This window comes from Trichosurus vulpecula, chromosome 7 (assembly GCF_011100635.1).
Source record: "Trichosurus vulpecula isolate mTriVul1 chromosome 7, mTriVul1.pri, whole genome shotgun sequence".
Classification (NCBI taxonomy): domain Eukaryota; kingdom Metazoa; phylum Chordata; class Mammalia; order Diprotodontia; family Phalangeridae; genus Trichosurus; species Trichosurus vulpecula.
This window is the reverse complement of record NC_050579.1, coordinates 57,160,339-57,176,497: the sequence shown is the minus strand read 5'-3', so window position 1 is coordinate 57,176,497 and position 16,159 is coordinate 57,160,339. Positions and strand designations below refer to the sequence as shown.

The following is a 16,159-nucleotide window of genomic DNA, read 5'->3' as shown; positions in this document are numbered from 1 at the left end:
TCTCACTTCCCATCTCTAATATAGATTCCTTTTATAACCATATAAATATGCCATTATATTCAGTGACACTTCGGGATCCATTGCTTGAAAAAGAGAATAAATCGGAGTTTTCAGTCACCTTTCCAATCTGATGGGTGTGAGATAGAACTTCAGAGTTGCTTTAATTTGCATTTCTATTATTACTATTATTTATTAGTGATTTGGAGCATTTTTTTTTTCAATTGGCTCTTGGTAGCTTGGATTTCTTTCTTAAAAAACTATCTGTTCATACCTTTTGACTCAGTTGACGTATAGAAGGCTTTCTTAAGGCATTTAGCCTAGAAGGAGAGGAGAGAGAGAAGCAAATGGCAGGGATGGGGGACAACACATGGGCATAATTGTAAGCAGTAAGGCAGGATCTAGTAGATTGAGAGAGATTGAAGATTAGAGAGTAGGAATGATAGAGGAGACAATCTGCAGGAAAAGATGGGATCAAATAAGATTAAAGATGAATTTAGAGGGGATTATGTGTGCCAGGAAAAGAGCCACCTCTTCTTGAGAGACAGGGGTGAAGGTGAAAATAGTAAGACTTCCTGGAGATTTAAGGTGAAGAGGGAGCTGTTGTCAAATGGCCTCAGTTTTTTGAATGAAGTCTGAGGTGAGCCTCTCAGTTGAAAAGGTTGGGATGTACTGGGAGGTCTGAAGAAGGATGGACAGATTTGAAATAGCCTTTATGGGAAGAAGGAAAGCAAATCTGTTAGGGAGGTCTAAAAGGATTACAGTGTTGAATTGGGAGCCCTGTTGAGATTATATAACATAAATTGGTAGCAGACACCTGAAATTTTCACTGGGCTAAATAATGATCAAAAAATCCAATTAGAAACTGTATTAAGTGACTTTTCCACCTCAGAACCACATAGAAAGCCAGCCAGATACCTATATGGGCAGTAGGAAAGGGGGCAACCAGCAAAGCCAGGGCAGGCTCAGACAAACAAACTGGCAAACACCCAGCATGACTAGAGATGGACCAGAGACATACGAGGCTTGCAAGACTGTGCCCAGGGGCATCAAAAATGGAGGCTTTCTCTCCCCTGCCAAAGGCAAGCACAAGCTTGTGTGTACACAGAGGCTCATGCACACATGCATCCAAGAGTGAAAAACCCTGGAAATCTTTGTGAGCAGCAGCAGCTAGTTTTCAGGCTAAGAGCAGAGGCTCTAATGTCCCAAGTACTGTGAACCCCAGAGATCCAAGGTGGGCTAACCCCAGGAGGGGAAGGTAAGTGCAAGAACCCAGGTGACCCAAGGTAAGACCCAAAGCACAACTGAGAGCACATTCTGTCCTTGACACAGCCTCAGGTCAGAAACTAAAGCTGTAGAAATGGCTAAATTAAAGAAAGTACTGACAGGCATTTTTCTCAAAAAATTAGATCTAGATAACCCTCAGAAGAAGGAGCTAATAATCAAACCATGACACAAATGGAAAAAAAAATGGATTTTCCTGAAGAACTACATGAATGCCTAGAAGAAATGAAACCAACTAAAAAAATGAAACAAAAACTCTGAAGCAAAGAATCTGGAGGAGAATAAATAGCTTAGGAGAGAAAGTAGTCATCTTTAACCAAGTAACAGACTCCCTAAAAACTAGACTATAGACTAATCAGAAATCTGACTCCACGGACAAGATTAGAAGACTAAAACGAATGGAAGAATATGCAAGATAATTTGGTATTTTAAAAAAACTGACCTGGAAAACAGGTCAGTTAGAGATGATGTAAGAATCACTGGACTCCCTGAAAACAGTGGTTTAAAAAATAAAATCCTGGACACTGTATTTCAGATAATCATAAATGAAAAACTGCCCAAGTGTATTTGAACCAGAAGGCAAAATAAAGATAGAATCCATGAAGTACCTCCTGAAAGAAACTCCAAAAGGAAAAGTTCCAGGAATATAGCCAAAAGCCAGATTTCTCACATCAAAGAAAAGATGCTAGAAGCATCCAGAAAGGAGTTCTAGTACCAAGGATGAAGTCAGAATCACCCAAGACCTGGCAGTTCCTCTATATCTTGAAATGTGAGTAATGCAGAGGACAAAAGAGCTAGACTTACAATAAAGAATGATTCATCCTGCAAAGATATTAGTACAGTTCTATAAAAGGAAAAAAAAATAGACTTTTAATGGCCTAGGGGATTAGAGGATTTTAAAAGCATTTAAGGTTGCAGAGCTGAGTAGGAACAGAGAGTCCAGAGAACAGCAAAATGGTAATTACATTTCAGCAATTGGGAGAGTAATAATGTAGGACTAGAGCTCCTAGTCCCAGAGGACACTTGATATGTGACAAACCTGGGCAAGTCTGTTTGCAACCTGTTTGCCTCAGTTTCCTCATGTGTAAAATGAGCTGGAGAAGGAAATAGCAAACCACTGCAGTATCTGCCAAGAAAACCTCAAAGGGAATCATAGAGAATTGGACATAACTGAAACAACAACAAAACATCCTAATAAATGGGTTAAGGCAAAACAGCCTTAATCTCTTCAAAGAGTATTGAAGGGAGTTAATAAGAAAAACAAGAGTCCTTGGAGATAGATTTGGTCTGTTTCGGATATTTTGAGAGAGTAAAGAGAAGGGAGAATAAAAGAAATAAACAACTGTAGAAAAAAATGTTTATAATAAAAATCCTTAAACATGGAGGGGAGGAGGTAGTAAGCATCAGATGAATCTTTTACTGAAATAAAGTGTTGAACACAGACATGATTTGGTATATAAATGCATCAAACTTAGTAGACATATCAAGGTGGGTGAGGGAGGTAATTATGAGATGCTGTAATCCTGAGGGGAGAATAGCCCCAAGCAAAACAAACTTCCTGATCCCTCAGGGAGACTAAAAGGTGAAAGAAGATCAAAGAACTGGAATATAAGAGTGTGCCCATCAATTGGGATGGACTGAACAAATTACAGTGTACAAACAGAATGAAATATTATTTTACTGTAATAAATGGTTTCGGAGAAGCCTAGGAAGACGTATAGGAACCAGTACAGAGAGCAAAAATAAGTAGAACCAGAATTTATACCATAATCACAATTTAAAGAAAAACAACTTTGAGAATTCTGTGACCAACTGTCTTTATGGAGTACTGATGATAAAGCAAGCTAGCTCTGTTTTGACAAAAGAGCTGGTAGATTTGAGGTGCTGAATAAGACATGCATTTTTGGACAATGTGGGAATTTTTGCTTGATTGTACATATTTGTGGCACAGGGTTGGCTTTTCTTTTCTTTCCAACAGGTGGTGTGGTAGAGGGGTAAAAAGTGATAGAGACAGGGACAGATTAGGAAAAAAGCAGGGAAAAATAAGTCACTGAGGTGTCTTTTTTTTTTTTTAAGTGCTGAGAAAAGAGCAAAAAGGCAAACAAGCAGTACAATCGTGAGTGCTGTGCATTAAACTTAAATACTTTAAGAAAAAAGCAAGTTGTACACAAGAGATCTTCAGTGTCATGTACAGTCCTCTTTTTGTCCTACCATGTAGAGGGGAATGACCATTTTATTTAGTTCAGAATTTTTTTTTAAAGAGAGGAAAAGGGGGAAAAATAATACCAGACAGGGAATAGTTGAAAGCAAAACAAACTTCCTGCTAACAGTGACCATTCCCATAAGAAGGAGCCAGGACCCACTGATAAGAGCAGACTGGTGGAGAATGCCTACTCCTTTGATTAAAGGGTAGAAATTGGGTCACACAGTTTACCGAATTAAACAAACTCTTCAGCCAGGTGATTAAAGCCATTTGCAATCTGGCTGCAATATCTTTCCAGACTTACTTCGTGTTAATCAATTAACAAGCATTTATTAAGCACTTATGTGCTAGGCACTGTTCTAAGCACTGGAGATAAAAAGAAAAAAGCAAACACAGCACCTGCCTTCAAGGAACTTATATTCTAGTGAGAGAGACAGCATCTACCGCACAGAGTAAATGGAAGGTAGCCAAGGAAAGGTGCTAGCAGCTTAGAGGACCAGGAAAGATTTTCCTATAGGTAGTGATGCTATCACTCCCCTTTTTGCAATTTATACTCCAGCCAAATTGTTTTCCTAGCTATTCCTTGGACATGTGACCCCCTACCTCTGCTGTTGCAGGTAATGTAATATAAGAAAGCAGTGTAGTAGAGTGGAAAGAACATAGCTGTGTAGGAGTCAGAGGAATTGGGTTAATATTTTGCCATATGACCTTGAGCAACTCATTTAAATTTCCTAGACCTCAGTTTCCTCATCTATAAAATGCAGAGGCTGCGTTAAGTTTCAGATCTAGATCTAAGATCCTATGACCTTCATCTCTTCCTCTTAGAATCCGTAGCTTCCTTCAAGGCTCAGGTCAGGTGCTATTTCCTTTGGTAATAAGCCTTCCCTGATCCCCTCGGTCTTTTGTACTCTCTCCCTCCTGGAACTTATTTTATATTCACTTATTTGTATATATCTTTCCCTCAAATAGAATATAAATTCTTTGAGGGAAGATAATGTTTTTGTCTTAATATCCCCACTTGTAACACAGTACCTTATACCTAAAAAGAACTGAATAAATGCTTATTGAACTGAACTTTTATTTACCAAGGGACATCTAGTTTGTAGAGTTCCCCTCTGCTCTACAAGTCTTCTGTTTGTGTTCAACATGCCTTTCCCTAAGACTCTTCATTGACCCCCAACAAATGTGTACTTTCTAATTAAGAAAAGTTTTAACTCTATAAGCCATAGCTATTTGGTGGAAACAACCAGCATTTCCAGTTGTTTTTGAGGAAAGAAACATACACGGATTGAGAAAATGCTCTTCCTAGTCAGAGATGTTCTTTTACCCAGAAGAAGCATGGTGTTCAGTATGGAGGGCCTCCCCTGTCTCCTGATAGACCCTGCCTTGGTCAGAACACATCTGTTATGCTTGGGATTCCATGTTTTAAGAAAGGTGTTGCGCAGGAGAGTGAGAACACTAAAGATTTTGCCGTATGTGGATCAGTTAAGGAACAAGGGAGGTTGAGCTTGAAAAAAAAATAGACTTAGGAAGTACACATTATCTTCAAGTAATTGAAGAGTTGCCATATGAAAGAAAGATTCTACATTTGCCCTGTTTGTCTTTATAGGGGGAGACCTAGCAGTAATAGGTGAGAGGTGCAAATTCAGATTTTCTGCTCTCCACAAGGTAGCGGGTCCACATCATTGGAAGTCTTCAAGGGGAGGTTGGATAACCTCTGAGGTCCCTTCCATCTCTTAGATTTTGATCATTTGTCCTACATATAAATGTGAAAATGATTGATTTTCATGCCATTATATCAAATTGTTAGAACAATCTTTGTTTTGCTGACATGTCAAAAATGATTCCTGCAACTTCTAAAAGATATCCTAGTTGATAATTGGTATTATTATAATTTGTAGATGTTGCCAGATTGTATATCAAATAATTAATACTTTATACACAAGAAGCTTGTAAGTTGTTTCTATTTCAAATCTAGGCCCCAGAAAGATTACAAGTTAGGACTCCAACAACAGTTTTACAGTATTTATATTTTCTTTTTGGTGCCTACAATGACCCCTGTGGAACATTAAGTGAATAAATAGAGAGTTCTGTTCCAAATTGCTCCTGAATTGTTAGTAGTGGTCCTTACACACACACACACATACACACTCTCTCTCTCTCTCTCTCTCTCTCTCTCTCTCTCTCTCTCTCTCTCTCTCTCTCTCTCTAAATATATATAATTTTTTTTAATACTTAATATTGGTGCCTCCTCATTTACTTCACCATGCCTGGCCTCTGGTACCTTCTCTCCTTCATTCTCTCCTTTTGCCCTTCCTTTCCCCATTCAGGCTCCTTTTGAGTATTGTCCTTCCCCTTTAGATCTGAAGCTCCTGGAATGCAGGGACTGTCTTTCTTTTTTTCCTATTTGTATCTTAAAAACATTAACAACCATTCCTGGCACATACCCTTAATAAGTGTTTATTGACTGACCTTGTTTGCAGAGAGTTCACTACACCTGTCCACAAAGAGTTGCCCCCTACCCCCACCTCAATCCCACCACTCTACCCCGTAGGGGATGGGGAAGGCAAATGTACATTCGTAAAATAATGTTTCCAAACTGTAGGAGGAACTATATTCCCTAGGATTTTTACCCCACCTGATTCATTTAGAAGCTAGTAATTTATGGACATTTTCTGAAGTTAGGGCCTAAGAGATAATATTCTGGAGGCTAAAGAGAAAAAAGAATTGAAATCCATTTTGCTGAATATATTATTCTGTGATGAAAATTGATCATTTCTCTTAAAGATAGAGTGATTAGACAAACACATAATCAAATCAGATGTATTTTAATGCAGTGACCATTTACATTAGCTACCAGTAATCACTAATCATTAATTTTCTGCTTTTCCTGTAGGTACGGATAGCTGCCAAGTTCATCACTCATGCTCCCCCAGGAGAATTTAATGAAGTGTTTAATGGTGAGTAGTTAAATACCAGTAAATGGTTAAATTGTTAAATGATGGCTTCATTAGAGAGGAAGAATGTAATGACTTGACGTCGTATTTTTCTCTTTATCATTACAAGTCATTACTTTAAATCTCCTCCAAGCCAAAATATTTGATAACCCATAATATCCATGTACCAGGGCTCCATATGATCTTTCCCACTGCCCCAATCTCCAGAATACTGATTAAATGATCCATAACCAGAACTGAGGCTAAAGTCGAAATTTATCAAAGACCAACAAGAAACATATCCCAAAATGTAAGATTCAAAATATAGACCCAAATTGTAGACAGTGTATTAAATAAAGAAATACAAAATTATATGCCTGTGTGCTAATTTATTATCTGATCGTTTCTTGAGATCCAAATATAAGAAAACAAACCATCCTGTGTTATAATTTCCAGAATTTTCTGTACATTTTGACCATAGTTAAGTTCCAGTGCTCAACCTAGTGCAGTCTCTTTATTTCAAGATTCTAGATAGAAATGATATTGGAATGCCAAATTGTTGTAACCAGTAAAAAAAATTCAGTAAGCATGTCAGTTGTTAATATTGAGTGACTCAGCCCAGTGCAATAACCATTTACTGTCCTGGTTGGCATCTGCTGAGTATTTGGGGATGGGGAGTGGTAATTATTTCCCTAAGTTCTTTCCATCATATCTAAGCTTAATTTTCAAACAGCTAATTGAAATACTTTCATTGCAACTAAAAAGTGCTATTTAACTTTGACTTGAATTCATTTTAACCCTTAATCTTAGGAAATAAACTAAACTTCCCTGTTTCATAGCTAATAATTATATTTACTTCATTGAAGTATCATGAAGAAAAATGAGACCAAAATATTAGACCAGAGGTTGGTAACTTTCCTGTGGCATGAGTGCCCGTTTTTACTAGCATGCCTGATGCATGTTCCTACCTCCAGGGAGCTTTGAGCACCAGTAGTCTCTGGGTTTATAATCAGACTCACTCTCTCATCCACAGATGCCTTCCCCAACATGCCAAAAGGAAAGTGAGGGGAATTTGGGTGCATCTGTTTAAAAGGCTGCTGACCCCTGCATAAGGGAACATCAATCAATATCACTGCCATTGACCAGTGTCCAGTATTTTCAGATTTTTTTATTTCCATCTGGGTGAACGTATCAAGATCTTCTAAGACAAAAGAACCAAGAATGCTCATTGTAATTTGTTTGCAAAATCATACAAACTAGGGTATTGTCATTCGTTGTAAAAATCCTTTGATGGTTTTTATTTACATAGTACCTTTTATGGAAGTAGTAGGCACAGAGTCTGAGACCATTGTGTCAGTGTAGATTGAGAACCTGCTGTGACCCATCCTGGTTGTGTGACCCTTGACAAGTCACTTAACCTCGGTGCTCTAGGCAGTTTTCTGAGACTAAGTTATAAAGAAAGTGCTTACCTGCATGAAATCACAAATCTAGTCCCTATGCCTATTCCTATACTTAGAAGGCATTTGCATTTGTAATTGTCTGGTGTCATATCCATACAAATATTTTAATACCTAACAATCTTAACCTAGATGTTAAAAAATTTTGGTATGTTTGTCTTTTTCTCAACCCTTTTAATGTTTTCCCCCCAGATGTCCGGTTACTGCTTAACAATGACAATCTTCTCAGGGAAGGGGCAGCTCAGTAAGTACTTTTTAGTCTACCACCTTAATGTCGTATACATTATTTGTAGAGAATCAGAACTCTAGGAAGTTTATGTTGCACAAAATAAAGCAGATTTTCAGCATCTGTCTGTCATTAAACAGTGTGGGGAAAATAGTTACTAAAAACTTAAGCACCATCCCCTTTTTTTCTCATTTATATTGATAAGCAGTCAGTCAATAAACATTTGTCAAGTACTACCTACTATATGCCAGGCACTGTGCTAAGCAGAGTGTTAATTTGCATTTAGTGAGTTATCATGTACTATATTCAGTTCAAGTGTAAATATATTACTAGTTTAGAAAATTTTATCTAGAAAAATTTTAAAGCTTTTCAAGGCACTTCCCAAAAAGTTCCTGGCTAATAAATCTAGACCTGTAGTACATGTGTAACACATAGACCATCTGTTGCATTTTAGATAGCTGTCCTTCAGCAGTACCTATCAGAAATTGTATGTTTCTTTAAGAGCTCATAGAGACCTGGCACAGAGTCACTGACAATATCATCATCGTCAAAACATACCACAACTCATGCACAAAATGAAACAGTGACTTCAGACTTTAGTGCCTAAGTTTGACTTCATAAAATCTTAAGAGTAGGACAGTACCTCCAGAGGTCATTCAATCCAGCCTTTTACCCAGTGCAAGAATCTCTTTTAAAGATGTCTCTGCTAGGTTGAACTGTCCCCCCTACCCTTATCTTCATTTATTTAAACTTGTCAAGGCTTATCTAAAATAAAACTCTTGCTATTATGTTATAAACAAACTAGAATATAAAGTTACAGTTCAATCAGGTTATAGAATTGTAGCATTCACATTTATGGCAATTATAGGCATTATTTTAGGCACCACATACAAGTGTTGGAATGGAAATTGTATCTGCACCACCAGAAGGATGCAGACGTAAAAAAGCAGTTTCAAGAAGTAGGTCCAGGTGTTGTTTATGAGTGGAGGAAATGTGAGTGCCAAAACAGAGACAGTGCCTTTAGAGTGTGCTTCAGTTCTTGACAGCTAGAATTCTAGTCTGCTATAATGCTTCCGATGACAAGGAACTAATTTTACTACCTCACAAGGCAGCCTGTCGAATTTTCAGACAGCTCTAATTTATTAAAAAATCATCCTAACTCCAGTGGAAATTTGCCTGCAACTTTCACTTATCGATCCTAAATCATCTACCTCAGGGCTGTCCAAAATGGGGCCTGCACCGCATGGGGCCCACAGTGTGAGTTACATAAATGCTTTAGTAAACAAAGCCGAGCTACCGCAGAGCTCTCACTAAAATGGCAGATCAAAATATGTTGTCTATTGTTTCAATAAAAACCTAATGTCGGACAGCCCTGATCTACCTTGTGAAGCTACCCCCCCCCCCACATCCCCCATCAAATCTCTCTTCCATGTCACTTTTTTCTTTTTTTTATTATTAAATTGTTTCAAAACTTCATACAAATCTCCACCTCACAGTTCAGTCTCTCATTATGTACAATCTCAAAACAGTTGGAATTGTTCTCTGCCATCTTTTAAACTAATAACACATGCTGTATTGTGCTTTAGCAACTTGTCATTTCTTTAAAAGCGAGGCATATGCTTTAACTTTAATCAGTATAGCATCATATATATTCTTTTATCTGAGAATTGTTGCTATGTAAAGTTAAATTCATTTATGTAGTAGATGCGTCACAAAACAGTTTTTAGGCATTTGAAGAGACCTGTTATGTTCCCTTTCCTCTTTATGGTCTTCTCTGTATCATACTAACACTTGTTAACTTTGTTTGACCATTCCTCCTAAGACATTCTTGGAAATTCTTTACCATCTTTGTAATCTTCATCTGGTTGTCCTCCATATTTTCGGTCATCCCTCCTAAGAAACAGCTGGAGCTGCATGTGTCACAGGTGTGGTCTGTCAGTACCAAGTGCAACAAAAGTATTACCACTTCTGCTTTGGAGATTTTCTAATAACATAACCTAAGACATGTTAGCTTTCTTGGCAGCCACATCACACTACTTGCTCTTATTAAGTGAAACCCCTAAGACTTTTTCTCTTCTTTTCCTTTTGGACCCAACATTTGATTTCATCACTTTAGGAAACCTCCTAGTGAAGAAACTCCCTCCATTGATACCACTTGGCATCTGCTCTGCAGTTCATGATCTTAGAGTAACTGGGGCGCTGAGAGGTTCAGAGACTTGCCGGGGTCACACAGCCAGTATGTTTCAGGGGCAGGGTTGGAACCTATTTCTTGACAACTCTGAGCCCAGCTCTCTGTCTCTAGTGCCACAGCTGCTTCTCAGCTCCTGAGGTGTTTCTGAAATATCTGCTCTCATACAAAGTAACTTTTAGGACTGAAGTAAAAATTTTACGTTTTTCCCTGTTAAATTTTATTTTGTTCCAACTCATTAGAAATCTTTCAAAATCTTGACTCAAGGGGCAGCTAGATGGCGCAGTGAGTAGAGCACCAGCCCTGGAGTCAGGAGGACCTGAGTTCAAATCCTGCCTCAGACACTTGACACATGTACTAGCTGTGTGACCTTGGGCAAGTCACTTAACCCCAATTGCCCTGCCAAAAACAAAAACTAAAAAAAAAAAAATCTTGACTCGGTAATCCATTACTATCCTTTACAACTTTGTGTATTTTACCCATTTGACAAGTTCAGAAAGCTCTTTTCTCTCCCTCACATCCATTCCCTCATCAAATCCTGTTAAATCTGTCTCTGCACCATCTCTGACATCATTCCTTTCTCATCCATGTACCCTGTACCTTTCTCACTGAAATAAGTTCCTAATTTGTCTGTGTGCCTTTAGTTGCTCCCTTCTCCAACCTGTCTTTCGCAGAACTGCCAAAATAGTTTTCCTAAGGGACAGGTCTGATGATGTCATTCTTGTATGCAAAAGCCCTCAGTGACTCCTTATTGCCCCTACTTGAGACACTCTAGTCTGGTTTCAGTTCACTTTTCCAGCTTATTTCATATTACTTCTCTTCAAACACTCTACATTCAGGCCAAACTAGCCTTCTTGCTCTTCCTCAAAATTAACATGCTGTCTCCCCTGCGTGAGGGGAGTGTAGCAGGAGTGCTAAGAGTGGAATGGTCGACACCTGTGTGCTTCTCAAAGTGCATTCTCTCCTAAGGTCACCAGATGGTGCTCTGATCTCAAGCTGTTCTGTTTCCTTTCCCTCTTTCTCAAAAAGGCATAGCCTGCCTTTCCTGGGTTCTCCCGCCTTGGGGTTTTCTTTTAATGCTTGGCCCGGGTAGAGTTGAAAGTATAAATATTAGTATATAAACTCCTTGAGGGTAAGGACCATTTTGTTTTCCTTTTCTGTATCCCCAGCTCCTAGCACTGTGTCTACCCACTGCGGCTACTTAATAGATGTTTGGCAATCTGTAACTTGTTTCATATCAAAATGCCTCCAACCCACTCCATTAAGCTTCTTACTTCCTTCCCGACTTCATGTGACCCAAAGGATTACACACTTACATTATAGATCTAAAGTACATTTACTGAACAGAATGAAAAAAAAGTACTATATTAAAACTCCTCAGTGACTGGCAGCCTGCTCCAATAAATATCTGAGATCCCAACTCTTCACTGGTTGCAGTAGTTCCTATTAAGATCTGAATTCTAAACTAAACTTTTCAAATAGACCCCTGAAGGCTCTTTGCAGGGGAATGTTATCAGGCATCCCTTTAATATAAAAGTCACAGAGAAAATGGAGTTCTTACTACTCAGTGGAGGGTATTCCATGCATTCAAACAGTCTGTCTAAAATGTACTCCCTCTTCATCTATGCCTTTCAAAATCCTTCTCTTCCTTCAACATTCAACTTAGCTGCTACTTCCTCAATGAAGTCTGCCCTGGTGGCCCTTGTGGAACTTGTTGGGGGTCTTGCCTTTTTATACCCTGCTTTGTATTAATACTAGTCTATGAATATGTTGCATCTGATCTAGAGGGCACAAACTCCTCTGTCCTTTTTCATTTCTATATCTCTACTGCTTAGCACACTACTTGTGTTTAGTAGGTAGTTAACAAGCCAAATTAAGTATGCCTTTCATGCCTTTCTGTCATTTGATGGTTCCTCTAGAGATTTCCTTCCAGTTTATTGTTAATATGCTGCTGATGATGATTGCAATATTATTAATCAACTCTTTTTGAAAAGTTGTTCTTCTGTAAATCTTTCCAACTGTTCTATCATCTGACTAAAATATCTCCATCTTATCCACATGTATACATGTGTATGTATATATATAAAACACATATATAAAAATATATGTGTATAATTAGTTGCTTTGAAATCAAAATACACTATGTTTGTTTCATTCCCTTGGTTTTCCATTTTGTTAACCCAGTTAAAATAGGGAATGAAGTTAACTTAGTGTGATTTGTTTTTGGTGAAACCATGCTGGTTTCCTTTTTCTAAGTTTTCAAAAACTATGTTTTTCTCTCAATTATACTGGGCTGTACGCATGACCATATTTCTGTTTGTCTTCAGATTTGCATTTCCCCAGACTGCCTCCAGGGTTACATACAGTAGAAGGAAATGGTGGGGGAAGCTTCAGGGAGATGTGGTAGCTATTCTAACCCCTTGTCTCTCCTCCCTCTTACACCTAGTCCCTAGGTGTCAGAGCACCAAACTCCAGAGTAGGCAGCAAGTCAGTATGGCTTTGGCCCTAGCACTGCATTATCAACTTTAATTTGACAGAATTTTCTTAAAGATCTATTATGGGCAGGAGAGGCCAGCTAGGTGGCACAGTGGATAGAGCACCAGACCTAGAGTCAGAAAGACCTTCGTTCAGATGAGGCCTCAGATACTTACTAACTGTGTGACCCTGAGTAAGTCACTTCACCTTGTTTGCTTCAGTTTTCTCATATGTCAAATGAGCTGGAGAAGGAAATGGCAAACCACTCCAGTATCTCTGCCAGGAAAACTCCAAATGAGTTCATAAAGAGTCTTGATAAAACTGAACAGCAATAGTGGGCAAGAGACCATGCCCACAGTAGCTATAGCCCCAACTTGTTCCATCTCCCCAGCAGGAATAGACAAGCTAGTTACATCGCTGTGAACGAGATAGCCCCAAGTCTTGACTATAACACTTTATATTTAGATGTTATTTTTTTTTCTTGTAGAGGCTCTAGAGCCCAGCTAGCCTCAGTAGGTTGGGAGCTCTGCTTAGGCAGTGCTGGTCTTGAAGTCAGGAAGACCTGGGTTTAAATCCCATCGCAGACATTTTCTCATTTCGTCATCTACAAAATGGGGCTAAGAATAGCACCTTCCTCAGACACTTGCTATAAGGATAGGGCCTGACTGTTAGGATTGCCCAGATGCCCTCTCTTGGAGCCTGAAGAGTTTGTTCTGGGAAAAGTCCGGAAGGGATCAGGATTCCCATGAAATGAAAACTTGCTAGGTTGATACTTCAGCAAGCAGTTTATTAGCAGAGTGGGATCAGGGGAGGAGGTAGGAGACTTAGGGCTAAAGCCCAGAGCACAGTCAGCAACCTCAAGGAATTAAGTGACAAAGACAGAAATAGCCAAAGTTACATGATCATATTCACAGGAAGAGGGGTCCAGTCATGTGTGAGGCTGAGCCATCCCCCTCTCTAGGGAATGATCCAGTGGGTCTTATGCCTATTTTGGCTGCAGGTAGCTGAGCCACCTGCAAGAGGGTGCTTAGCAATAAGTCTAAGAATAGCTGAGTGCCTCTCAAGAAGTAGGTACAAACATGCCAAGAATATTCCTCTATGTGACATAGGGTAGATGTACAGGAACCAAAGAGATGGTACAGGTTGGTGCTAGAGACATGTAATCCCTCAAAAGCCAAGAGGTTCAAGGTTTCTAATAACTTGGCCATCATATTATATGTGCTGATCTTGCTGAGAATAGCTTCATATGCAAAGATTGCTGTTTCAGAAAGCCCTACAGGTAGATATCAGGGACATGTAGCTTAATAGGGTCAGAAGTCAGGGCCTTCCAGTGATTTTATATCACAGTCCACCTCTTGGCCCTGGTAGCCACTCAGTGTCCTTGGATCAGGAGAAATTTGAAAGGACAGTTGGCCACATTCCAAGGAAAGATTGAAGAACATTTTTGTAGACCTAAAACAACCTTACTTAAGGCCCTCAAAACAGAGCAGTCCTAAGGTCTGGAAAGTAGTATGCCTCAAACATGTATTGTTCCCTAATTCACTCTTTGGTATTGAAGGTGGATCACAGGGCAGCCACTTGGTCACCATTTTGTGGTGAAGCCATTACCCCAGTGCAAAGATTATCACCTAAGATCACAACTGTGGCAACCAGGATCTCAAGGAGGGTACACATTTTGCTCCCCCATTTTCACAGGGACAGTTAGCTGATGACCGCAGAGAGACTTAGGATTTTAGTTTCTGCTCTAACTGTGACCTTTCCCTAGCACTTGCTCCACATCATTGGCTGTGGCTAGTACTTATTGGGTCTGACTGACCCACATGCAGCAAGAGGAGTTTACCATTTTACAGATTCCACCTTGATCAGCCAGGAGGTAGTTCAAGGCCATGCAGTTCTTGAGCACTGTAGTCCCCATGACTTATTGGTCCTCAGCCTATAGATGCAGGGCAGCAGACCTTGATCATTTGCGGCTCTAGTTCATATGCCTTGGCTAGTTGCGCTTTTGCAGAGTCTTGACCAAGTCCTGAAGGGCACTAATAATGCCTGTGGCTCCTGTGATTGAACCTCCTAGGACAGGGCCTTGAGGCCACATGTGGTCTTCTAGGTCCTTGAGTGCAGCCTTTTGACTGAGTTCAAGTTTTACAGAACAAATCCTTTTATTAAGGGGATTTGTTCTGTGAAGTTTGGATTCAAAGGGCCACACTTGAGGGCCTAGAGGTCCACGTGTGGCCTCAAGGCCAAAGGTTTCCCATCCCTGTCCTAGAATAAGACTGACAGTGATGGCCAGGAGTCCACACCTGACACAGGTGAGGGTAGGGTGGTGTTCTTTTGGAAAGAATCTTAACAGGTCACAGTGTGGCAGGTGATATTAAAGAGGAAAGGCTGGGGAAGATTAGTGTGGACGCAATGCCAAATAATCTCCTTTTCTGGGTCCTTAGTGTAGTTCTACCAGCCCATGACAAGAGGAAGTAAATATGTCTGGTTTGCCCAGATGAGGATAGGTGTCTCAGTTCCAGAACCCAAAATAATCATCAGTTGGGATCCTGTGGCCCAAAGCAGTGTCCACTTGCATCATACTTAAGGACCATCTAGACCGAACAACTAGGGTGCATGGTATTGATCAGGGATGGTATGAGACAGTGACCAGTGTCCAGGTGTAGGAAAAGGCTCTTTGCTTCTTTGTTGTATCAAACTCACATGGGTCCTGCGAGGGGAGAAAGACTAACTTCCCATGGCTGTTTTCTCTGGTGGGACCCTGAAAAGCAGCACAGAATTTCTACCAGGCTACTTCTGTGGGAAAGTGTATCCTAGGCACCTCACAGAAGAGAGAAGTCAGGGGTCTTGATGGTCCGTGTGGTACCTCCTGTTTTCCAAAGGATACCAGAGGGTTTGATACCAGTAAAATGCATAAGAAACAACATTGCATAAATGAGCACAGATAATGAGAAAGGCGGAATCCAACTTTAAGATACGGTTTTATAAAGTGATTTTAGATAGTTTCACAGAAGGGGAGTACTAATAATGTGCTTAATTTTTTAAAACCTGGTCAGTCTAAACCAATAGCTCTTGCAACACTTCAGAGACCTACTAGCTTCAGGATTCATTGTGGAAGTCTGGGCTACATAAAAAGCCAACAAAGGAAAAGGCAGAGAGATAGGTGATAACATTGAAAAGGAGGAAGTGTGAGAATAAGCTACAGTTGCTAACCACCACCACCACCACCCCCCAAAAAAAAACCTAAAAATTTTTAAAGGTATCCTTTTAAATCAGTGGGAAAACAGTGCTTCTCCTCTCTCTTAGCAATATCATCTGTGAGTTAGTATGAGCTGTCAGGAGCTGTTTGGATCCTGTGTGAGTGCGGGCATGAGGAACAAGAACTACGTTAGGGTAACC

At 39.8% G+C, this 16,159-nt stretch overlaps 1 protein-coding gene across 1 annotated transcript in view; it reads left to right on the top strand.

The window, feature by feature from the left end:
* The window catches only part of CAPZA1 (capping actin protein of muscle Z-line subunit alpha 1), a 42,611-nt gene that overhangs the window by 12,684 nt on the left and 13,768 nt on the right, over positions 1-16,159 (top strand). Inside the window, exons 2-3 of the mRNA XM_036767205.1 lie at positions 6,381-6,444; positions 8,070-8,121. Coding sequence (XP_036623100.1) covers positions 6,381-6,444; positions 8,070-8,121 — 116 coding nt within the window. The remainder of the gene's footprint in view (positions 1-6,380; positions 6,445-8,069; positions 8,122-16,159) is intronic.